The 24,780-nt window shown below is 42.2% G+C and overlaps 1 protein-coding gene across 4 annotated transcripts in view; it reads left to right on the forward strand.

Annotated features, from left to right (window-relative positions):
• The window catches only part of samd11 (sterile alpha motif domain containing 11), a 65,689-nt gene that overhangs the window by 8,547 nt on the left and 32,362 nt on the right, over positions 1-24,780 (forward strand). For 3 of the 4 annotated variants that reach the window (XM_029436573.1, XM_029436575.1, XM_029436574.1), the window contains exons 1-3: positions 9,102-9,870; positions 10,999-11,090; positions 21,093-21,268. In XM_029436573.1, the coding sequence (XP_029292433.1) occupies positions 9,171-9,870; positions 10,999-11,090; positions 21,093-21,268 (968 nt within the window). In that variant the 5' untranslated portion in view covers positions 9,102-9,170. Of the gene's footprint in view, positions 1-9,101; positions 9,871-10,998; positions 11,091-21,092; positions 21,269-24,780 lie in introns of those variants that run through there. The other variant, XM_029436576.1, reaches the window with a different exon arrangement.

A 24,780-nucleotide genomic window follows, 5' to 3' on the forward strand; every position in this document is an offset into this window, starting at 1 on the left:
ATCCGCTTTATTTTACCGGTTCATGTTCTCTTTCAGCTGCATAGGAGTCGTGTTAAGTTATTGCTGATGAAAAACCCAGAAATGACTAGTTTTGCTGCTGCTTTACAATAAAATCTTTTAAATAGCAAAATAACACATTTATTGGGAAGAATTTATAGGAAATTAAATGTGTTTCCTAACAAATCAGCAGAGTTTTTACTTCTACTATAACACCAAACAATACTTGAGTTACTAATAATGAACAAAAATCGCGATACGAATTACGTATTTACATTTCTTTTTACTTTCTTGAGCGTGAAATGTATGTGTTGTGTTGGCTTTTCACTAATCGATATCATCATGTCGTTTTTCCGGCTGTAGGCCTCTGTGCTGCCGGATGGTTATGAACCCAGACACGTCGGAATTTGATTTCCCGTTTAATCTGGGACTTCCACAACATGTACAAATCAGCAATAGTGGATATTTTGGCCATTGTTAATGAAACGTTGATAGTATACACATGAAGGTAAGGCCCTGGCGCAAGTGTCGCGAGTAAACACAAATGATGCCGAGGTTAAACTTGCGCGAGTAACGCAACGTGAAAGGTTGCTTCGCGTCTGGTGTGAACGCACCATTACATCAAAAAATAAACAAAGTTCTTCGTAAAAATGTAGGTTTACAAAAGTAGCTGACGCTGAAAATCACAGAACATTAAGTGGTGAATAGTCCCTCCTCCTCTGGGCATTAGATGGTATCATCATGGGCACACTATAAGTGAAAACATTTTCTGGATGGGCTGTTTAGATAAACAAAAGTTAAACAGTTGACCATATTTTTATATCTCAAAGATCCTGTGATGTGTGCAGCTACTGAGCCACATTGCAGCAGTGAAGTCTTCACCAACTGGTACGTCTTTGTCACTCCAACGGAAACGACCCGTGTCAAACAAACCAGTCTTTCGTGGCTGAGGTTGGTTTGACCTGCGAATACATAAGTTTGTGTTTTGCACTTAATGGTAAAAAGATGTAGAAATATACAAATAATTGGCTGTGGCATGTATAAATTCTCCCTCAGTGTCTTATCAGATTCATTTGAGCCAACACAGGACCATATGTGGACTTGGGCTGGGCGTGCCCGACCCTCTGTGCTTTGTGCCCCGGGGGAGAGATCGGCCAGGGCGGCTCGCTAATTGAAATGTGTTGGCGACTCATCGACGTCTCGGCTCCAGTTTCAGGGCTATTTTGAACCGCAGTGCTGATTGCTGGTTTCACATCACACAGGGAAAAGAAAATCAATAGCTGGGAGAGCTAGGGTTTATTCTTTGCAAGCAGACATTAATGCTTTGCAGAGGACGGGTTTGATATTTATCATTTGTCAAATCATCCTGAGCTGTAGAATATATCTACATTCCTCAGAGTGACACCACTTGACACCAAAGAATAATGTGGTCTGAATGTCCAGAAACAGAACAGTGTTCACAAGACCGGACAGGCTAAGTCATTATGCAACTTTTCAATTTCCCTCAAACTTTTCTCGTGTTACCTTTTTGCATTTTTTCACCAGAGAGAAACACTCCAAAGGGGCCTCGTTATGGAAAAGTGGCTCATGTGATTTACAGGGACTTTGCTTGTGCAACACAAGTCAGAGGGCTGAATCTGTGTGCTTTATTTCAGTGTAGACTGGTGGCTACTAACACTTTGTATTGTGTAATCTTTTTGCAGTTTATTGGACAGAACAAGGCTTATTTAACATTTCTAATTTAAGGAATATTTTTACTTCCTAAAAGCTTGTTTGTCCTGTTTTTTTTAAAACAAAAAGAACATAATGCAGTGATACTTTGAAAACTCTTTCAAACTGTTTGGTACACACTGTGTCCACTTTGGTCCACCACTAAATATATTTAGAATCTCTCAAACATTTAACATCCAAGTTCTTACCACTTAGATCCTCAATTATACTGCTATGCATTTAACTAAAAACCCCACAACAATGTCTGCCTTTGTAGTGAAGGTAATTTTTTTAATCTTTTGTTGGATTCCAGGGGCCTAATTTGGTATTACATTATGGTCATATATGGCACTGCCCATATCAATGAGTTCTGTTCTTATTGCATTGTTTGAAATCACTGAGTCTGATCTCTTGAAGGCTAATGTAGCCTACTATCTGGGCTTTGGCTGCTGGTGCTGCTACCCTTCAAACACAGAGTGAGCCCTTTGAAAAATGGATTGCGGAAGAGATAAGAAATAATTTATGTTCCTATCACTGCCTCGCACAAATATGGTGGGGAATACTGTGCCAATAACTCCCACAAACTCAGAGAGGCACGCTATCTTTTACTGCACAAATTATTAACGGCGCTGGGGAGGAAGGGGAGACGCTGTGCATTTTTTGCTAGATAGACCTGGCTCATTGCTCGTTGAAGCTTTGAGTTCACTATAGTGCTTTATAATCAAAGATAAGGACTCCTGAAGTGAAAACGGAATAAACAATCATGGAAGATTTTTTAATTTTATATTTTCCAGGCTGATCGTAATGTGAGAGAAAGTTTCATCTAGACAAAATGAGAGGCTGTTAAATAATAATTTCCAGTGTGTGTGTGTGTGTGTGTGTGTGTGTGTGTGTGTGTGTGTGTGTGTGTGCTGTCCATGTGCTGTGTGTTTGTGTGTGAACAGGGAATAGAAGGAGGAGGGGTGGGAGTCCAAAGGGGAGTGTTGAGGGAGGATACTCGGGGTCGGGTGTCCGCTCGCCTCTGTCGGCTGGCGTTGACAGCTACAGACGCTGGTCTAAAATGAGAATCCTCTTGGGCCGCCTGCCTGCCCATCCAGCAAGAAAATAAATCCCATGTGGAAGAGCCGCTGTGTGGGATCACAGACAGCCGCCTGACCCCCCAGATCCGCCGGGGGAGGCCAAGGGCGCCGGCACGACAGCATAACCCCCCCTCTCAGCCCCCCCCCCCCCCCCCCCCCCCCCCAGGGTCTAATGTTACTCTGCCTGCTTGCCAACTCTGAAATTCTGGAGTTAGAGGACTGTGTTAGTCCCACACTAGCTCAGATTTTGGGGGAATTTTTGAACGAGTGCTTGGCTGAAGATTTAGCTTAAGGCCTAGGTTATACCACAAAAATAGCACCAAGGTTTCTCGGTGCTTTCAGGGCCGTACACTGTTGAAAACGTTTTGAAACCTAAAACGAAGGGGAAATTTGACTGAAACCTTATTAAAAAAAAGAAGCTGCAAGTGTTCAGAGAGTTCAAAAAACATCGCCTGGTGAGCAATTAGAGACACATACCGAGAAGAAAAAAGTTTTGAAATATGATGTGGTGTTTAGCACGACCACCAGATGGAGGGTATTGACATGCCAAATTTAGTGCTTTCTCTTGTCAGAAATTCAGCACTCTGTTCCAAAACGTTCCCCCTCTTATGTATGGTGTTTCTCCATGTCTGCGAACACAGTATACTCAAAGCTCAGAGACTGTATCCCATGAAACATTCTGATATTAAATTCCACAAATTCCAACTTAGGAGAGCTAAACTCCCTCCAGGACCCCTAGGAAGTACCGTGTCTAGATAAAATGAGTATGAGTCAGCAAAAAGTAGCAGGGGAGCTAATAGATCTAACGAGTATTAATGACTACAACAGAAGGCTGACCTGAAGTGAGAGGTGTTGTCTAACTTTTTCTACTCTGATTTGATAAAATAGCACAGAAATGAGAAGTGGTATAAAGAACAGAGAGATGAAATGGTGAACTATGAAGGTGATCCACTGTTATGTGTAGGCTAGCGATGTGACATCTTTATCATGGCCCAGATATTTGGTACTTTACGTCCATTTGCCATTACACAAAGTCATGCGGATAAAAGGTTGTGGACGTCTGGGTGGTGGATGAGCATGTAGCCTGTTTGTGTCACAGGCCTGTTATTCATATTCACTTTTTTATTTAACAATAACCACGATTTCCCCCTCAACTAAACCAAGTGTTTTAGTTGCCTAGCCCTATCAAACTTGAACTATAGGGGGTATTTGCTTCCCATACCCACAGTCTTTCCCTAACATCAACCATAACCTTAACTTAATCAATTCCTGTACATGTATTATTTTAAAGGATCAATTCACCCAAATTAGGAAAAACAACATTTTCTAACTTACATTTTGTGGTATCTACACAGATATATACATATTTTTTGCGCATGGATCAAGATGTCCAACCCTTAGATTCTTTGCCGCCACACCAATACAAACGTCTAACTCTTTCATAGATAATACGCTGCTGAGTTATTAACCTTATGTGCAGTGCTCGTACAGGCTAGTTTTGTTCTATAATGAACGTGACATCTTGGGCTAGCAACAGACTGAACTTACTACTGAAATTAAAGTTGTAACTGCACACGGTGTTGCCTTCCCTTACTGTTGTACGTACTGAATTATATTTGAACTGTGATGCAACTGGTTAGCTTATGAAAAAAGTTAACAAACTACCTAAGTACGTAGCTATGATTCTTTGAACCGAACAAAGGAAGTAATCTGAATCAGCAAATTGATTTCCACCACATAAGATTGGCTACCATAATGTTCATTTCTAATTTAGGTGAACTGGCTCTTCAAGCTTTGATTTCAAAGTGAGAATCTGAATCACAGAGCAGGTGAGCAAGTAGAGAAAACCTGTTTGGATATGTTCTGGGCTCCTGTCTATATAAATAGAACTTCTGGGTTAAATGTACACTAATTGGGTTCAATCTCTAGTTTTAACACTTCAAGACAGATTTTGTTGCTTTCTTTCTCTTTAATTTACACAAGCGTCTTTATCATCTCTTTTATTTCTATGGGGAGAATTGGACAAGACACACTGCGTAGGCTTTCTAAAGAAATTCACACTCTGCTTTAAATAGTTAATTACTATCGCCGTGTCTCCGGCGGTGTCTGGATGTGGATGGGGGGAGAGACGGAGAGGCTTCTGTCTGTCTTCCTTTCTTTCTGTTTTTTCCAGTAGGGGCAGGCCTATATATTTTGCAGCTCATGTCTGAAAGGCTGGCTCCAAGCACTAGGGGTGGGCTCTCGCTCTCTGATGGTTTTCCAGTGAGTATTTGTCAGGTCAGACTGTGCACCGCCCGGCGGTCTCCGCTCCTCTCCCCGGGTTATTTATTACCTCTCTCCCCCGCCGGCAGCGCTGCGGCTCCGGGGCCGCTGCCAACAACGGCGCAGAGGCGGGGGCCGCGTTAGGGGGGTTCCCGTCGGACGATGAAGGGAAAGGAAATGACATGAAACACATTTTGAGGATGGACAGAATGGCAGGCTTATTACATAGCAAAGTAACCGTTCTCGACATTCTCAGTAGAAAATAATTTATAGGTTGCAGAACCAGGAAGGAACTGGTGTGAATTGTTCAACATTAAGTTCAGTCCTGTGTTGTTTTCTTTGTGTGAAACCCTAAACTAGTGAAACATTGTATGGCTGGAAGTATAGTAACACCATTAGTTCTGAAATAATTACTCAATCAATTGATTATTAGAGTAGCAGGAAACGAATTGCCAACAGTTTTGATAGGTTACTCCATAAAAAATTCAAGGATTTGCTTCTTTTCTCAGTTTTCAGAGCAAATCAAATATCTCTGGGTTTTGGACTGTTGGCCACATTAACAAGCAACTTGAAGATGTCAGCATGGTTTATCTAATCTGCATTATTCAGCACTTCCAAAGTGGCAAAACAAATAAAAAAGCATTAATCATTTATATTATTATTATTATTACTATTAATAATAATAATAGTATTATTATTAATAACAATAATAAATATTATTATTGTGTTTTCAGTTTCACTGAGATTTATAGACATCTGAGTTGAAAATGTGTAGAACGGCTCCTTTTCAATACAATTAACCATATCTCTGGTATCGTTTGTTTGCTCTCCCTTCCAATGTCCTGCTGTTTTTATCTCTTGTATTTTGTACGGTGTCCTTGGGTGTCTTGAAAGGCGCCTCCAAATAAAATGTATTATTATTATTATTAATTATGGCCACATGAATACCAGATCATTTAAAAGTCATACAAACATAAACTGGCTAAAAACAAAAAAAGAACAGTGGAGTTAAAATGTCTGAAGATATAAAAGAAACATTGATATTGGGGACAGTGTAACATATCTGTATGACATAACGTAAGTGTAACATAATATTAATAACACATTGGAAGGAACCAATATGATGTCTCTCAATTTAGATTATTTGTTCGACCTAAAAACAACCTAAGAGCTTTAAATGGATTCATTTAGTTGTGTCCCTTCTTGTGGATATTCAGGAGATATGTGAGTACTGCACATACAGAAAAGGTTTGCTCAGTTTAAAATGTTGATGGTTTTGGTGTCAGACCCTGAGAATCAGAGGAGTCCCCGTATTAATCACACTTGAAACGGCTTACAGTAGTAGAAAGAGAAACTATAGGAGGAGACACCAATGTCTCCATCAAGAGTAGCTTTCTGTGAAATCTAAAACCACACCTTCTATTGAAAAGTCATATATAAAAAAATACTAATAGACTATAATTGCTATCTTATCAGAGTCGATGCTTGCAGGGTTATTTCCCTGTTCTAAATTAGTCTAAAAAGTTGAACTAGAATCAAAATCTTTTCCAATTCTGCCATGTGAGAACACATTACTAATGTAAGCAGAAGTAACTTGCTATAGCAAGATACCTGTTTACTGTGTTATAAGTATGTACCGATGTTGGTATTTCTAATCGAAAGGCTGATGGAAAAATCTACTCAGTTTTTGAATTTTTGAAGATGTGAAAGTTGAAGTATTGTCACCGTACAAGTTTGGGGAACTCCTCCGTGATGAGCCATCCAGAATGAGTCACGATCAAGGACGGGGAGTGGGTGTAGGAGTGGGCATGGGTGTCCCCTTTATGACTGGTTTCATCAGGGCTCTCCCGATGGTGCAACCTCCAGCGCCAACGCACGCATCAACAAGGTTTCCACCGAGACATTTCAATGTGGTGAGGGCTGGTTTGATAAGGAGAGAATCAAGTGTTCCACTTCCTAGAAACGGCTTTGTAAACATGCGCCATAAATGTCAGCAGGTCATGATTTATGTCACTGCCTCTATTCAGTGTACTCACCAACATGTGGGAAGTGACATTATTGTTTAGTTGAAAAATGTTGCCTTTTGATTTCATTTTTCAGACAGTGTTCTCTTTAACGGTAGTTTTTGGATAAGTGATTTCGGTTTCTTTAGCTGTGAGGGTAAAATCTGTTTTATGTCTCCTCCTGATCCACAAACCCACTAATTCCATTAAATTTCCTTCAGACATCACAGCTCCTCAGTTCCAAAAGGAAAAATGTCAATCTTCGGTCCGTCACTGTCTTCGGTGAGGCAGCGGGCATGTGTTTTTGTAAATTTCTCCTGTGTGTGTTTGCCTTCCCGTTCCTGGCTTTAGGCATTATACCAGTTCTGGCCAGGCTGTGGTCTCTGGCCTTGCCGTGCACGGCTTCTGCCTGCGGTGTGGCGTGCCTCCTTCCTGTGTGTGTCAGAGGCAGTTTGGCCTGATTTATAGGCCCCTGACACACGGCGCTTTGGACCCCACCTCTGCTGCTGGAATGGCTATTCCATGTGTTGGTGGTGGATCCACCTGGGTGGTTCTCCACTGATGGGGGTCAGATGTGGTCCTGCTCACAAGCTCCAGGAGCTCAGGGAAACTTGCCCTGCGGACAATGTGGAGAGAAAGTACTCTCAGAAAATGTGGTTCCAGGCTGAGGAGGATTTACTTCAGTTAAAGCAACACGTTTGCAGCAACGGTTGCACATATTTATGATCTGTTCTTTTGAAATATTCTACATCTACACCTGCTTGTAACCCAACATTACATCAAGGAACATTGATGAATGTGAGGTTTTGGTTAGTCTTAATAAGAGTTTAATATGTTAAACAACCAAAGCACTTAGATAAAGGTTAAGCTATATTGTTTTAGGTTCATTTCTGAAAATAACTTCAGGACTCACGCCCAAGTGTCACGAGTCTAAAGTACATCTGCACTGAACCACCATTTCCCATTTCAAAGGGAAACATCTCCCTTTTTGTAATATCTGAGCCTCCAACATCTTGACTACTAACGCTGTAGTTATTTGTAATTAGAAAAGTTTAAGACCTTTTGCAATTGGTTATCAACAGGTTTCACAGTGCTTAACTGTACTTCTAAAGAAAGGCCTTTAAAAAACAAAAAATATAACAGCTTTTCCAAGTTTTGTGACTTTTAAGTAGGAGCTCTATGTTCACGGTTAGCGCTGCACACACTGTTGAACAGTTTTAGGCTGATGTGGCCGCATCATGTGAGTGTTCAGTTGGGGGAGAGAGGGCTAGGGGTGTCACTATAGGTGGAGTATAACAAAGAGATGAATTTGGACGCACAAGGAGAACATAAAACACACAAATTAAGTGAACACATGAAGAAACTATTAAAAGGTTAAAAAAAAATAGGATGTTGGACTGTGTGGTCTCTATGATTCGTTGATTTGAAGACTCGGCTTTTAAAATGAGTTTTAGATTCAGTTGCATGGGTGGAAATGACAGTTTACTTCCTCATGCTCACTACTTAATGACGCTTCCTCCATTTTACGCACTGAAGCGCCGTCCCTCGCAGTCCCCCCTCCTCGCTGTGGCTCTCGCCGAGCCTCCGCTGTTTAAATGGGCCAAGTTGAGAAGCGGCGGAGAGTGCAAATCTTGTTTGGTCTGGGTCTGTGAACTTCAGCGTGACTTCAACGACATACACAGGGTTTAAAAACAACTATTTCCAAACTTTCAACTGCATTAATGCTGCGCAAATACTACTCAGGAATATCCAGCCTGATATGTTTGGCTTGTGGTTCTGATTAATGCTATATTGTTTTAAGTAACAGGAGAAATGCATTAGTTCTATTATCAGTTTATTTTTTATTGTCTTGATTGGCTGTAAAACTGTAGCCTATCTTGGCCACATGCAAACTTCCCAAACCTGAATTGATGTGCGTTGTTTTTTAAAGATTGCACAGCCGATTCAAAATTGTTCCTGTAGTGAATATTAAAAAAAATCTTTTCATTCTAATTTCCCCAAAGGCAAAGAAATAAGAGACACGACGCGTAGCTGCGACTGGTAATGATCACCGTAGGTAACATAATGTCCGGGGCTCAGGGCTAACCATGTCAGGTATTAACAGAGCGAGTGTGATTAAATGTGGGAGGTAGGAGCTGTGAGGCTGGCGGAGAGCGCTGCTGCCGCTGCGAGCTGGAAACTACTGAATGGGAGTCTAACCGGCAACTTCACCAGACCGCTGTCTCACGGCGACACGGGGGCTCTGCGTAAAACCAAGCGGCGCGTCTCCAAGTCTGGGTCAGCCCAACTCACAGACGGAGAGGACGCTGAAGTTGGATCGGGAGAGCAGCTTTTCACTTGTTACCGGCGCTCGGCTCCCACTAACATGCCTGCCATCAAAAAGGAGAGGCTGGATGGAGACGACATGGCATTGACTGCGTTCAACCAGTCCGAATACCTGGCCCCTTTAAATGCTACAGCTATCCCCGTGGTGACCCCGCATCCGCCGCCGTACGACCACATTTTCGCCCATCACCGCGCGTACTTGGGGCTCCACGACTCGGCGCTGCATCACCAGCACCTCCACCATCACACGGACGACTTAATGCTGGAGAGGTTCTCCTCCATCCCAGACTTCCAGCCCTTCTTCGACAACGGGGAGCCGTGCATCGAGGTGGAGTGCGGTGAAAACAAGGCGTTGCTTTATATCAATAAATTGTGTCAAGGTAGTAAGGGACCCTCGATTAAATACCGGGGCGAGTGGCTTACCCCCAACGAGTTCCAGTTTGTCAGTGGACGAGAGACTGCCAAAGATTGGAAACGGAGTATTAGACACAAAGGTAAGAACACCTGTCCTCTCGGTTCGTTGTAGAGAGCACACCTCGCCATCAATTAAACACTTTTAAGACCTCGCTTAGTTCAAACTTGGCTCTCGTGGTTCGGTGCTGAGTTTTGGAGTGAAAGGGTTACAGCAGTCAGTGCGTAAGGAGACAGATGAGAAAAGGCGCATATCCTCCACATACCCTCCGAGGCTTTGACACAGAGTTTGGGCTCCGATCATACACCATACCGGGGCATTTGGAGTAGGCTACAGCGGGACTGAGGTGAAAAGTTAGACATAGATAATTCAATGCGTGACAGTTACAATATTTATTCCTCATTATGGGATGAATCGTTCCGTTAAGGGCAGCTGCACTTGTGCATTGGTGTTGACACTTTTACGCATCGCATGTTAGATTTGAGATCTATTTTTGAAAATGAGCGTTTAGTTTGTCCACTCATCGTCATAGTGTGTGGTAAATGTGATGATTCTGCAACCAATTGCAATTTTCAACTTAATATTAATTGTATAGCTGTTTTTATCCATAGACGCATTTTGTAGGTGTGTGTTAGATTTTCCGGTAAAATAACTTTGACAGCATCAATACAGTGACTCTGTATTTTTTTTTTATGTGGGCATTTATAGCGTAGTATTTTTATGCAATAATTACACATGGTGAGCGCACCCCCTCACCACACATACACACTCGCACACACACACAAGGTTACTCAGGCAGAACTGACACTCGTTAAGATGTGTGGGGGGAGGGTGTCGCCCCCAGGTCAAAAATGGTCGCCTTATAGTTTTATATACCGATTCCTATAGACAGATGACAGTAGGCTGCTGTCTCTCTGGCTCACCACACTTGACCTATGGGCAGAATTAAACTTCATGGCAGAAATATGGAGAGGAAAGTCAAGTTTCACTGCAGGGGCTGACTCAGATATATACTGTGTTGATTAGATTGACAAGATTTGTCTTGAAACTTCGAGTCCTGAGATGGTGGGCTAAAGAAAAAGGCCCATTCTGAAGCAAGTTGACAAGACCTTATCACATGCTGTGTCATCGAGGAGATGAGTTTTCTGGCTGGAGAATATGGTTGATAGTATTCACTAAAAGTGTTTCTCTTGTTTGTTTGTTTTTCCAGGGAAAAGTCTCAAGACTCTTATGTCCAAAGGGATCTTACAGGTGCACCCTCCAATCTGTGATTGTCCCGGCTGTCGAATTTCATCTCCAGTGGTAAGAACATTTCATCTTCTGTCATACTGGTGTTACTGTCTTTCTGTACTTCAATATGTTAAGTAGCTACATTGAAAAGTATAGTCTTAGTTTGACTTCTTTGCTGTGGATATATATTCAATATATAGAATATATGTGAGGATAAAAGATGCTGGATTGTTCATTGTGGTGCTCAAGAATTTACCTCATTGGTGAAGATTGTAACTTTGCAAAGAGCACAATGCACATAGCTTTAAGATATATCAATATAACACATTTATATGAAAAGACTGTTAAGTATTTGTGATTGTAATGTTGTGGTAAAGCCTAAACGTATTCTTTTATAGTTGAGTAATACAAATGTTTTGATGGTTTTTGCTCTGATGATAAACAGCTTGGCTGTTATATCAAGTCAGTTTTATTTATATGGCATTCATACAGCCAAAAATGTTGTTTTTTCTAAATACCCTATGTACCCTATTAATTTAGATTTAGTTTAATTTGTGTGAAAGCAGTTATTGGTTGTGTTGTTACTCAGCTTTACATACATGAAACGGTGGGTGAGTGTGGAGCATCGTCTTTCTCTGTAACCTTGATGGTGAAGAACCTAGAGGCACACATGTCAACTTTGATGGTAATTTTTGTCAGCATGAATATCAAATCCACTTTCAGCCTTTCACTGATGCGGTGAACCTTTTATTCAGAGGCATTGAGCTGTCCAGTGTGGCTGTTTGTCGTTACGTGTCGTTGTTCGGACTCTTCTGCCCCATTGAATCAGTTTCCTCACCTGGCTGCTGAACTTTTGTTTGCCTAATGCTTCCCTCAGGGCTCGGCCAGGGGCACGGTGCCAAACCTTGAGGCCTTGCAGGTGTGTCACGATTACAGCATCACCACTCTCTGTGTGTGTGTGTGTGTGTGTGTGTGTGTGTGTGTGTGTGTGTGTGTGTCAGCTTTGAGCAAGCACACTGCCGGCTCACCGTCGCCAAATCTGTTCACACAGGTGCGGCGCGTTGTGAGTGTGTATGTGTCCTTGCGTGTGTGTGTTTTTATCACCACGGAGCGCATCTGTCGTCGCTCCCAAGCACTAATCTTGAGGGAAGGGTGTAAGAGGCTTAGCGAGCTACTGAGCGTGGCTACTGCTGATTATTGTGTGCGAGGCACGCAAGGCAAAGGCGGTTTAGATAAGCCGGAGGTGTTTGAGTGATACAGGTAAACTGGTGACATTTTTCACAGCCAAGAATGAAGACCTGTACCCCAACACATAGGGTTCAGCCAAACAAATTACCTGAGGGAGGTAGGGCGCAGGGAAAACAGATAATATAAATGCTCATGTCTTATTTTTTACAGAAGGATTTGAGAATATGTCCGTGTTTGCTTATGTTTAGGCTCATCACAGATATCACAGTGATTGGCTTTTGGCTTGCTAGGGCTTGTGCAGTTCCACTTCAATTACAGCTGTGACGAAGTAAAACTTTGTTATTGACGCAAGCGGGGATATGAGAGCCTTAAGGTTGTTGTTGTAGCTTTCTCTTCCTTTCCTTGTCTAGTGGTGAAGCCTGAAGTCTTACCCACCAAGTGAATACCAGTGTGAAACTATCGCACACACATCCACACACACACACGTACGCACACGCAGGCTAAGTATGTTGGAAGCTCCATGCGAGGCGGTGAGGGTAAGGCGGAGGAGGGAGGGCAGTGGGACTTGTATGGCCTGTACTGGCGTCTCCCTCTCTCCCCACTGACTCCCCTCAGGGCATGGCAGCCAGCACTCCCTCACTGATGAGCTCTCTCTCTCTCTCTCTCTCTCTCTCTCTCTCTCTCTCTCTCTCTCTCTCTCTCTCTCTCTCTCTCTCTCTCTCTCTCTCTCACTGACACACACAGCACAAACTATATGCCTGCCTACTGACACAAATTACCTCATGCAGTCATTTATTTTGAAAGTTTGACGGCTGAACTTTGAGTGATCTTGTTTCGCTATAGGCAAACGATCATAAAAAAGTGCAGCAGCTGGTGCGAAGACTTTTCACCTGCTTGCTCAGAACCTTGTAGAAGTTAATTTGCAGTGTCGGCCCGGGCACAAGCTGTTTATAACAACAAGACACAAACTGAACTGTTGTTACACACAACAGTGTAGAATTTAAATATGTTGATAATGTTGTTTATCCACTCTCATTGACATGCTGTTGATAACTAGCTGTCAAGGTGCGTTTGCTTTCTATCAAGCCTATGTGATAATCAGGCGCTAAAGTTGCCCCTTGAGGTTGTTAGATGCTGCTTATTTTCTATGTTTGGGACCGTATGTCATTCTTTTGCACGTATACCGTATAATACTCGAGAATGTGTTTGCCTGTTGAAGTTTATTCTTGGCTCTGTATGTTTGTGTTTTTGTCTGTACATACTTCTGCGTTAGTTCGTATCTTTATGCGCGCATGCCTGTGATTATTTGCACGCTCGCGATGGCTGGCTGACTTGCCTGCTTGCTGTGTGTGCATGTGTGTGTGCATGTGTGTTCGTGCGTGTGTGTGTGTCTCCTCCCGGGAGAGCTGGGCTTCCTCTGCTCTGTTATTTCAGCGGAACTGGCGGAGGCCGGGAGGAAATTACACTCCCCTCCTCCGGCTCGTAAAGACCTCCTCCAATCAAGGGCTCCTCTTGCAAAGTGAAATTAACACACATACAGGCACAAACACAGACATGCACAATTTTGCCTAAAACTTATAGTCTTTCTTGTTACACTTTCATAATGCCCCTTCCAAGAGTGTTAACAGGGAAATGATAATTCAAATCAAAGTTCACCATATTAAGTGAAATAATAGAAGTTGAACTATTACTTGATGTAGAGTCGTCTTCATAGATTAACTTGCAACTCTACGCAGCTTCTGTTTTATGTGTTGTGTGTTTGTGCTTGCATGTGTGTTGCCAAGGCTATGTTGCTATGGTAACACCAGAATCGGTCATTGGCCTAGAAGTGTGCAGAACTGGTTCGTGTTTTTGCGTCGAGTGTATTTGTGCACTTTAGTGTTCATCTCTCTCTGAGTGTTGGACAAATTAGAGATTAAGTGATGATCTGTGCGTTGTTGTTTCTTAATCGCGCTTATAGAGATCAATACGAATTGGAATGAATGTCACCCACATAGAAATACAGTAAAGGCCGTATGCACAAATGTGCAAAATCTCTTTAGTGCCTCTTCGTGGTTTTTCTATCTATGAATAATTCAGGTAAAATTAAAAGTTTAATTAAAAAAATTAGCCATTATATTCCACTAGTGTGCATTCAGCAAGATGCCAGAGATTGATAAAGAGCTTAATGTGTATGTGGTTGCTTGTGAGCTTCTTAAAGTTTTGCTCACAATATGACTGGATGCATGTGTGTTTGGGTGCGGACCTTGTTAACAGGCAGCTAAAATAAGTTGGAGCATCTGTCTATCAGCCAAATGTGGTTTATCACAACAAAGCCAACGGCCATATTTCTAAAACCCTCCTCCCAACATCTGTGTGTGTTTGTGTGTGTGTGTGTGTGTGTGTGTGTGTGTGTGTGTGTGTGTGTGTGTGGGTGTGTGTGTGTGCGTGGGTGTGCGTGCAAAAGTGTGTTTGCGTTTGTTATACGCCTTGTGATTTCCTCTGATTCTCTCACAATTACTAGGTAGTCAGTAAAATGTATCAGTGTTGTACAGTTTAACATTTAAACATATTTACCTTGCATACATTATTCTTTAAATTTTTTCTGACTTTTTTTAATACTGATATTGGCCAAAAAAGTAAGTTTAAGAAAGATTAAAGACACGTAAAGCTTTCATTTTTATTTTGCCAGCATAAATGAGGGTCATCTGAGTTTATCTCGGTTTCCCCTCAACAACATAAATGATGCTCATCATTTGATTACCCAAACCTTTATTTCATAAAGTGTAGCTGCGTGTTTAGTTGTGACTAGTCGAGAAAGAGGTGTACTTTTAATAGTGTGGCAGTGTATATAGTGGAACTATTTCAAGTGTGTTAATCTTTACATGACAGTTACATTTTACTCTTGCATTTACTAACACAATAGAAACATCAGTTGAATTTACCAACCACAACTAAAAGCTCACCTCCACTCCCCATGTGTTTGTCTGGGGAGAGCAAGGCCCAGTCGTTACCTGTCCATAAAGCTCCCCTGCGGCGGCCTCGGTGGGCCTATCCAAACAGAGAGAGAGAGAGAAGAAGGGAGGAGGAAGGAGAGAAAGAGACAAGAGGGAAAGGGGAGAGCAAGAGGCGCGCTGGCACGCTTGACTGCACCGCCACTGACCTCCCAGCGCCGCCCCAGCAGCCCCCCCTCCTTCCTCTTCGCCGCCTCTCGCCCTCTGTGCACCTCTCCTCCTCCCCCCACTGCTCACCCATCCCTCCCCCCTTGCCCTGTGCCGCTCCACTGGGCTGCAACTGCCCGCTCGGCTCAGCGCGTGGGGGCCGAGGGTGCAGGAGAGCATGAGTGTGTGTGTGGGGGTGGAGGCGGGGGACTTGGTCGCATGCCTGTCCGCCCTACAGTGCTTTCTCACTTTTTTTCTCTTTCTCTCACACGGCCTTGAACAACCAAGTGTTGCCTAAAGTCTGTACATAAAACACACACACAGTTATCCAGAATCTGATTTATTTTGCCAAGTACAAAGTACATTTGTACTTCATAATGTTGGTGCCTGATCTCATTTAAAAATTAGTAGATGCATTTCTGAAGTCATGAATGTTCTTTGTATAATATGTATGTAATAATGCAGCACGTGGAGTCTTAACCACAAAACTATTTAACCTCTAAATGGCTTCCTTTAACCAAAATATATCAGAAACCTCAGAAGGAAATGACTGAAAGTGTGAAGCCAAGATCTGTTTTTATTTATTTATTAAAATATTGAATATAGTTATAGTTGGTGAAAAATGTACTGTGGTAGGAGATGCTCTCTATACAAAATACAAATATATTGAGTCACACCTGTTGACAAAAATATATATAATCATGTTCATGTTAGTAGCAAGACATAACCCTGTCACAAATGTTAAACTACACACATCTTTGCTTTGAACTTTCTAAATGTGACACACTGCAGCTCTAATTAGGTGTCACAGGAATGTTTTTATGCTTGTGTACTCTTGTGCCATTGAAAATAATGACATAATTATTGATAGGATATGCTATGAATTTTAGATTTTGCTCAATAATGAGAAGAATTGGGTTAAAAAGTACTACACTGTATGGATGACCAGATACTGTGAGTGTTGCAGTAATATGTTTGTGGTGGAGGAATGTGTTTATTTCTCTACCTCCTGTACATAAGTGTCTATGTGAGCATTATATTCTTACGCCAGACGAGTTCAACATGTTTCTAATTCCACATCTGCAGTTTATTCACAGTCGTTCTTGATCTTTGCTGTTCTTGCATATATAGCAGTACGTTTGTTTACATGCACACTAATAATTTGATTATTTTGATCAGATTAGGCAAATCCAAGGCTTGTCAGTTTTTCTGTGGCCTGCACAGTATAGTGTGCCTTTGTCTGATTTCTTTCAGTGTTTTGATTCTGAACATGCACTAGAAAGGTCACAGAGTCCAGCGGATGCAAATGGGTGTTTCTATAAACAAACAGTGTCATGGCTGGTGGTGAAGAAAAAGAAAACACCAGAATTATTTTGGGATGACAGCAAAGCAGCTTTCATGTCAAAGCTAACACAAAGTAGAGAGCTTGTACTAAGGTGTGCTGTGTATTAATGAAAGCAAAAACAATAACTCTCCAGTTTCTTCTTGTGTTGTGGCACTAATAAGATATTTTCTACCTGCTACTAGAAATCCTTACAGACATTATCCTGACTATCAAACACATCATATTAACTGTATTATTGGGTTACTGGGGAAATCTGGTTACTGCGAACCATGTAAACACTTTAATCAAACTATTACTTTAATCTGATTATTTAAAGTAATCAGATTTGCATACTGAGCGATCTCAATTTGATGAAAGCTGGCAAATTTGTAGCTAAGCACCTTTCATGGGTGCACCTGTGAAAATGTCAGGATCAGGGATAAGGAGGGGAGACTAAACAAAGTAAGAATTTGTATTTTGTGAAGAATTGGATCTCAGGCTCACACAAACACACAGTAGACAAATTGTTTGTTTTGGCCTTGTTTCAGAGCTCTTATGTGAGCACGGTAATGACCGCTTCATCCCCTCCCCATCTCCCACCCTCCTCACGCTCATTTCTTTCCTCTCCTTCTCTGTCGTCTCCTCATTCCCCCTCCCCCTTTCCCTAGTGCTCACGCCAAGTCGGCCCGCCATCCAGCCTCCACACACACACACACACACACACACACACACACACACACACACACACACACACACACACACACACAAGCTGCGAGGTAACGGCAGACAGGCGCGTGACTCATTAGGCATTCGTCCCCCAGGGAGATCGCTGGGGGGGCGCGTGCGAGGGAGAGAGAGCGCCGCAGCTGCAGGAATGTCACGGGCGGCTACCGCTGTGTGTGTGTGTGTGTGTGTGTGTGTGTGTGTGTGTGTGTGTGTGTGTGTGTGTGTGTGGGTGTGGTGTGTGCTCGCTAATGCTGGTTGGAGCCAGCGGCAGGGCACTGCACCTTTCAGGAAATAACGCAAGGAGAAAGAAAAAACCCCACACTTATTAGTCCTCTTTTTCCACCAAGAGCTCATTTAAAAGTCTGAAATAAATTTAGAGAGAAAATACTAGATTACCTTATAATTTAAACGCCTTTGCTGGCAAACATGTAGCTGTGATATTAGCCTGCATTGTTTTTCAATACAAGAGCATTTAGTTGCTTTTAAACCAAACCCTTGCTATAAATTTATGAATTCAGGACGCCATCCAAATAATTTACAGGAACGTATATGGCTGTTGTAAGCACAATGCTTACCATATGCAATCACCAGATTTGATTTAAAACATTAAAGCTTTATTACCCATATCTACGGAGAATGTATATAGATGATCATATTGAAATACTTTTGACGTCTGACATTTCTCAAGACTCACTATACATATAGATTACACTATATCCAGTACTTAGTGTAGTAGGCTGTTCAACTTCTAGTGTTATTATCGTGTTCAACTTCTCTCTTCTTCTTCTTCTTCTTCTTCTTCTTCTTCTTCTTCTTCTTCTTCTTCTTCTTCTTCTTCTTCTTCTTCTCAAAGCATACTTTATCTATTAGAGAATTGTTGTGTTATATGAATACATTTATGTGTTTATGGGAAGGGTTTCTCAATGTTTGTCATGTACTGATATGACCAGATTGTGTAATAAATTGGTCCGTATGTCCATCTGTATGTATGTGTCTTTTTTTTTTGCGTGTAAATGCAAAGACCAGATATATTTCTTGGCTGTCTGACTGACAGAAAGCGTGGGAGGTGATATTCATAGAGGTGCTTTTAGTGGGACTTTTATGAGAGACTTTTTTCCATGGCTGAAAAGAGGTTGACCACACACAGTAAGGTTCCCTCAGCTCTGTGAACACGCGCCTGTGTTTGTGCGTGCACGTACGTGCCTGAGCGTTCAGGCGCCCTTCCTTTGAGCGCTCCTACATGGGCTGCCAGGGGTGTGTTTTGCTTCGTGTTTTGTTTCGGAGAGCCCTCCCCCGTGCTGCGGAAGTGTTGCCGGAAGCAGTGGGAGCTCACCCCCAGTTCTGCGTCAGTGCCACTAAAGAAAGGATCGGGGCTTTCCGGGAGGAGAGAAGAGAGAGGAAGGGGAGGGGGGCTGTCAGCCTGGGTATGTCACGGCCATGTGGGTGGTTGGCTACACGCTCACACGGCAGTCACGACTGGTCTTAGACAAACTATTCTTGTATCCACTATTTTGCTGGCATGCTCCAAGTAAAATCCCCTGCTTTGGAGGGGAATTCTAAGGAAAAGTAACAGGTGTGTGAGCGTGTGCATGCGTATATGTGTGTGGGTGGTGAGGGTAATGTCCATGTGCAATATTGTGTTCTCTCTGACGATGTGAGGACATCAGTAAAGAGACATGGAGGTGCAGAGTTTGTATTTAACTGGATGTGTGTTTGACAGATATAACTGTGGCTGCATCCACGGAAAAGTGTTGTTCTAACGTGAAGTTGCGTTCCTGTTTCCTCACTTTAATGCGCCTTGTTGGATCTCCAGCACTAACTTCCTACAGCAAAGCCTTCTTTGGAAAGAGCACAAGTATCAGAAAGTGATCCACTGTCCTCAAACGCTGGAGCAGAACTTGTAGAAAGCGCCGACAGGAAAGAAGAAAGGAGGAAAAACCTCTTTTCTGGCAAGGCATGATAAAAAAAAAAGAGAAAATGTGCAGAACTCTGTGGCCTGCTCATCCTGGGGGATGTTTTCATCTTTCTCTGTCTTCCTCTGTCTTCCACCCCCCCAACTCTTTTTAATGTCTGCCATTTGAGGGACTCCAGAGGGGCTGCACCTGTTTGCCTCTTGGCTAGGAGCCCCCAAATCCCTCCTCCTGCCCCCGCCTGCCACTCATGCTGCCGCGCTTCCTGGGATGGAAGAAGCGAGGGAAGGAGGGAGTGGGGAGGAGTGGTGGAGAGCGGGGTAGCGTGTGGCGGAAGGGATAGCTTGAGGGCTTAAAGGTGTCCGGAAGTAAGAGCAGAGATGTAGGCACAGAGACAGAGACACAGGAATATAGCTTCAAATCCAAGTCCACTCCTCACCGGACAGTCCGTTCTGTGGAGCTTTCTCTCTCTCAAGTTTTGACTCACCATATTCTCTTTCATTTCTGTATTCACTTGTGGCTCACTGTTTTTCTTCTCTCTTCTCTACAAACCCACATCTGCTCTCTTCCCTGTTAACTTTTCTCCTCAGCCTAGCCTTCCCTTGCTCTTCTCCAATTCCCTCCCCCGGCTCAATGTCTTCTATTCTCTCCATCTCTACTCCTCTCTCCCTTCTTTCTCCCCCTCCTCCCTTCTCTCTGTGATAGGACCATGTTAATCTGCAGTGACCTCTTCAGGTCACATTAAAGGTCGCCTAGCTTCACTTCCTAACGCCCCCAGGGCTACTCTCTCCTCTTTATCCCTTCTTTTCTCCGCGTACTCCTGGCAGCTTTGCCGCAAAATAAACACTCAATTCACCAATCAACTTTTCCTCTCTATTCGGTTTTAAAGTAGAAAAGTATGGCAATCGTGACCTCTGTGTTTAGTGCTAGTTAAAGAACTCTGTTAATTCAGACATACCCGGTTGACCTAACATGGAGTATTTTCAGTAATACTTTATAATGTATTCACTAAGAGAACACATGACTTTATCATATCTAGCTCGAGGCTGAATGTCAATCTTACAGATTCTGTTGTTTTGTTTTAAGTGTAGCTCATGGGTCCCAGCTACGCTGATGTTCCTATCGTTGCCGTTGAATAATCTTTTGCTGGAAACTGGTAATAAATTATTTTAGTTTCTGATGAGGGTATTCTTAAACAATATTTTGTGTTAATGATGTAATGTAGTGGTTTCAAAACTCTAATGTACGCACACCGCCCTTTCAGATGATATATTATAACCTCGAGTGGCAGAGGCTTGACGGTTTAAACACTTATCTATTGCGTTGAGTAAACAATTATTAACCGTTTATCCATCACTTTTAGCTAACTATTTAGACTTCTCTGCTTCATCTGACTCTAATGTAGGGATTATATCATTTTGATTAAATTGCCATCTCTAGAGCTACTCCACAATTGTTCCACGTACCCCCTGGCAACTGCAGAAGGTACCCCCTGGGGTACAAGTTCCCCTGGTTGGGAATTACTGATTTAATGTATTCTTTTACGAGGTGTTTAATAAGCAGGATAACAGAATACAACATTTCTGCAAAATACACTAAAATCACTGTGCATTAGAGATTTGATTTGTCCTGTATGTACCTTTGCAGACAGTTCTCAACGTGCTGCAACATAAAAGAAGACTCAAAACGAAAAGAAAAAAGAAGAAGCTGCAAATAGATTAAACACAAACACATTCAAGCTATGAATCCTGTTGCTAAAGTGTCTCTATTTTTCTTTGTTGTGCAGAACCGCGGACGCTTGGCAGAGAAACGCACCATCCCTCTTCCCCCAAACCGGGTGCCCAAGAAGGAGCTGGCCTCCATCTTCAGCAGTGACGACAGCGAAGGCAGCGAGCGGGCCAGTGGGGATCATGCCCACATCAAACAAGAGGACGAGTTGCATTACAGTATCATGAGAAAGAGGTGAGGCACCTGTGACTTCTATGTAGTTTGAAGGACAGCACAAGGATGTTTGATATTTGGGTCCCATTTTATTCTTATTCCAGATACTTAATTGCTTTTTTTTTTACTTCTTATATTTTTTTGTTTAGTAGACACGGACACTGTAATTGCGTAGTTTTTTATCATGCGTGAAAATGCATACTTTGTGTAGCGAAATCGCCACGAGAAGAAAATATCATGAGTCGTCACTTTAGTTGAAACTGATTCATAGTAATAATAATAAGTCCTTTGTTCTGTCAGATTCTGTCTGAAAGCAGAATGGTGTAACTATTTTCTTAATGACACCTCAGATTTGTGTATTCTTTTCATCAAAAGGGATTTTAGGATATTTTTGAGGTGCTAAAAGCTCATTTTGAGACGAACAGACTTTTGCTCTGGGATAAGATGTGTGCTGAGCTTTGAAAGTGTTAATTGGTTTGTTGGTTTGCGTTTTGTTGCTCCTGCCAAGTCTCAGTGTATCTGTCTTGGCTTGATATTGAAAGGCTGAATCACCTGAGTCACCACTGTCTGCTTCATCCCATCCCGTGCTGTGCTTGGGAGCGGTATGATCACAGAGTGTTTGATATAAATCATTCATAAATCGCTGCGTCTTCATGTCATGTTATTCTACTTTTTCAGCTTATGAAATAACTACCTTTTAGAATCTCCGTTCATTATGATATGCATCTATTTGTGCAGCACAAGTAATCATTTAAAGATAATTTAGAGCTAAGGGTAAGAAAACACAAACAGACTTAATGAGACGGACTAAGATTAATAAGAAGTAGTAAATGTTGCCTCAAAAACACTTATTCTCTCTACTACACTATAGTCTTGTTGTTGTTGTTATTTTAATCAAATGAGGAGGAAAGCAAAAAGCTGTAATAATAATAATGTATGGAGAAGAGTGCTCAGGAGTTGTACACACATAAGATTGGGTTTGTCATAAAAATATGGCACGCATTAACTAAACTCCTGTCTGGATTCAAGTGAATAATCATGGTCACATCTTCCTACATGCAAATACACACATGCAGGGTAACAGTGAGGTCACCACATTAGAGTATAGAAATAGGACCTGAGGACAGCGCTCCCTCTCTCTGATGGCTTACTCTCTGCTATGTTACAAACATGAACTAAAAAGAAGATGGGATTATATATTTTTTAATTAGCTCCCTTTATAATCTTTGATCCATTTGAAGTGACAGAAATTAAGACATTTTCAATCTAGAATAAACATCACATGGATTTGTGATTATTTGGTATTTACATGACAGGCTATGGACAGATGTAATGCAGAAGCTGTTCATTGATTAACCTCAGAACGTCTCAAGCTGCATTATAAGCAGCTTGTGCAAGCTCATTACAGAAGGGGATGTTTTTCATGTTTTGAGACTTGCGTGTGACACGGCGGACAGCACAGCAACTGTGAAGCCTTAAATGGATCCACTAACCTCATTTAAGAGGGCTTCCCCTCCCCCTGACACTTGTGCCGCTGGCGTGTTAAGATGATAATGAATTTAAAGAACACTTATGACTAATATGTCAGGCTTTTACCCTTTGAAAGGCGACGGACTCGCTGGAGCCGCAGCTCCGGTCTGTCCTGGGCATCCGTCTCAGCCCTGCTTTATCCCCTAGTGTGGGTCTGGACGAACGGGATAATGGGATGTCCAATCACGGAAATGTGATTTCCATTGACCGCAGCTTCGTAAGTGAGTCGTAGAAGGGTCTTAACAAATTGGATTTGGCCAATGGATGTGAAAAATACGGGGCCTCTGTATACATGTGTGAGCGTATCTGTGTTGTCTCATCCACACATCATCAAGACTGGCGGCAGCACCGTGTCTCACCCACTTGGTTGCTTCAACCTACCTACTGTAACTTCACTTTAATCTACATCAGCATATCGAAGCGGCACATCCACAAAATGTATCCTAACAAAATGTGTCATGCGGCAAATGAACTTTAAGTGGCATTACATTAGGAGATACTTAAGACTTTCAGCTCCACTTCAGCTTTTCCGTGCATAGTTAAATATATAATGTCACTTTGTGTAACATTAAAGAGTAGTTGTTTGGTTAGTTCAGGTGGCTGGTTTTGCGTTAAGAGGATTTGTCCGTCAGTGTCAACAAGTGCTGCTATCATAGCTCGTCATTGTCATCCGGACGTCCTCTCAAGTTCATTATAAACGAGTCCACCTTCTTTAACCAGATTAATGGTAATGTTCGCCGGCTTTACAGACAATTAGTTTACTTGGTGCTCCACAGATCTGCGCTTGTCCTGCTGAACAAGCACGGAGCATTTAGACAATGAAGGGCTGCCAAATCACAGAGCCAACCAAATAATCATTATCACCATAAGATGTATGCAGAACTTGCGGTGTCAGAACCAAAGTCTAGTGTGGCTCCTGTAATAAAGAAATAAAATCTAGTTTTGTTATCACCTTGGTGTATTGCCTTGGTATCAGTGCTGCAGATTGTTTGTATCTGATTTTTCGTTAACACTGATTTATGGATTTCATCTCAGGGACTAAATATTTGATACCGGTACCTTCTGATTTTAACGTCTTACACAAGGGCAACACAAAGCCTACCTCAGTGTTTGTTTCAGTTGGCCGTAGATAACAAGGCTTTGATTGAAAAGTGCTGACTGGGAGTCTGGGTAATTACCCACCAACCACCGTGGATTTTATAAGTTACACCCGCTGACGTCTGCCTTTCAGCCTTCTCCTTGTAGAAGGAAAAGAAATCCACCGTACCCATTATTAACGTTCACCAAAAGAAAACAAAGGCAATTTCTCAGTTTTTTCAATCATGCGTGAGGCCATTTGCTACTTGATCACTTACATATGGAAATGCTTCCTTCTGAAAAATAATTAAACAACCAAGCTGTTTGGTTGTTGTTCAGCATAATCTGACCGTCACAGGGTAACACTGGGTCTGCTCATATAAGAGCCATCTTGTCCTGCGCTCATCCACTCAGCAGGGAGTAAAGCTGATTGACACAAGCAACATGCTGAATGCAACATAACCCGCTAACATCTAATTAGTTTTGGCCTGGCATCTCTGCTTTCAGCAGCAAGGTTGGCGTAATTTTGAGTTTGAGTTTTGTGCACAATGAGAGGAAACCTTGGTGTGTTTCCTGCAGGTTCATACTCATCGGAGTGAAATTAGAAGCAAACAGAATCTTGAATTCATAAACATTTAGAAGAATTTGATATTAAAACTTTCTATCACAGTGTTTTTCCCGTTACAGCCCACCTCTCTGTATGAAAACTGATTTTTTTTTTCATGGCGCAGGATTGACTCATATTTGTAAATGGGGGGGCCTGTACTCAATCTGTGAAATAAGCACAGAGAGAGAAAGACACTGATGCTGAGTTAGCCACTGTATGCCTATTGCATTTGACATTTTGTCCTCTGGCTTTATTGAACAACTGTGTCATTGCCTTATGCCAGTAAGAGGTCACGGACAGTGTGAAATTACTGGAAGTG

Source organism: Cottoperca gobio, chromosome 7 (genome assembly GCF_900634415.1).
Source record: "Cottoperca gobio chromosome 7, fCotGob3.1, whole genome shotgun sequence".
NCBI classification, from domain to species: Eukaryota; Metazoa; Chordata; class Actinopteri; order Perciformes; family Bovichtidae; genus Cottoperca; species Cottoperca gobio.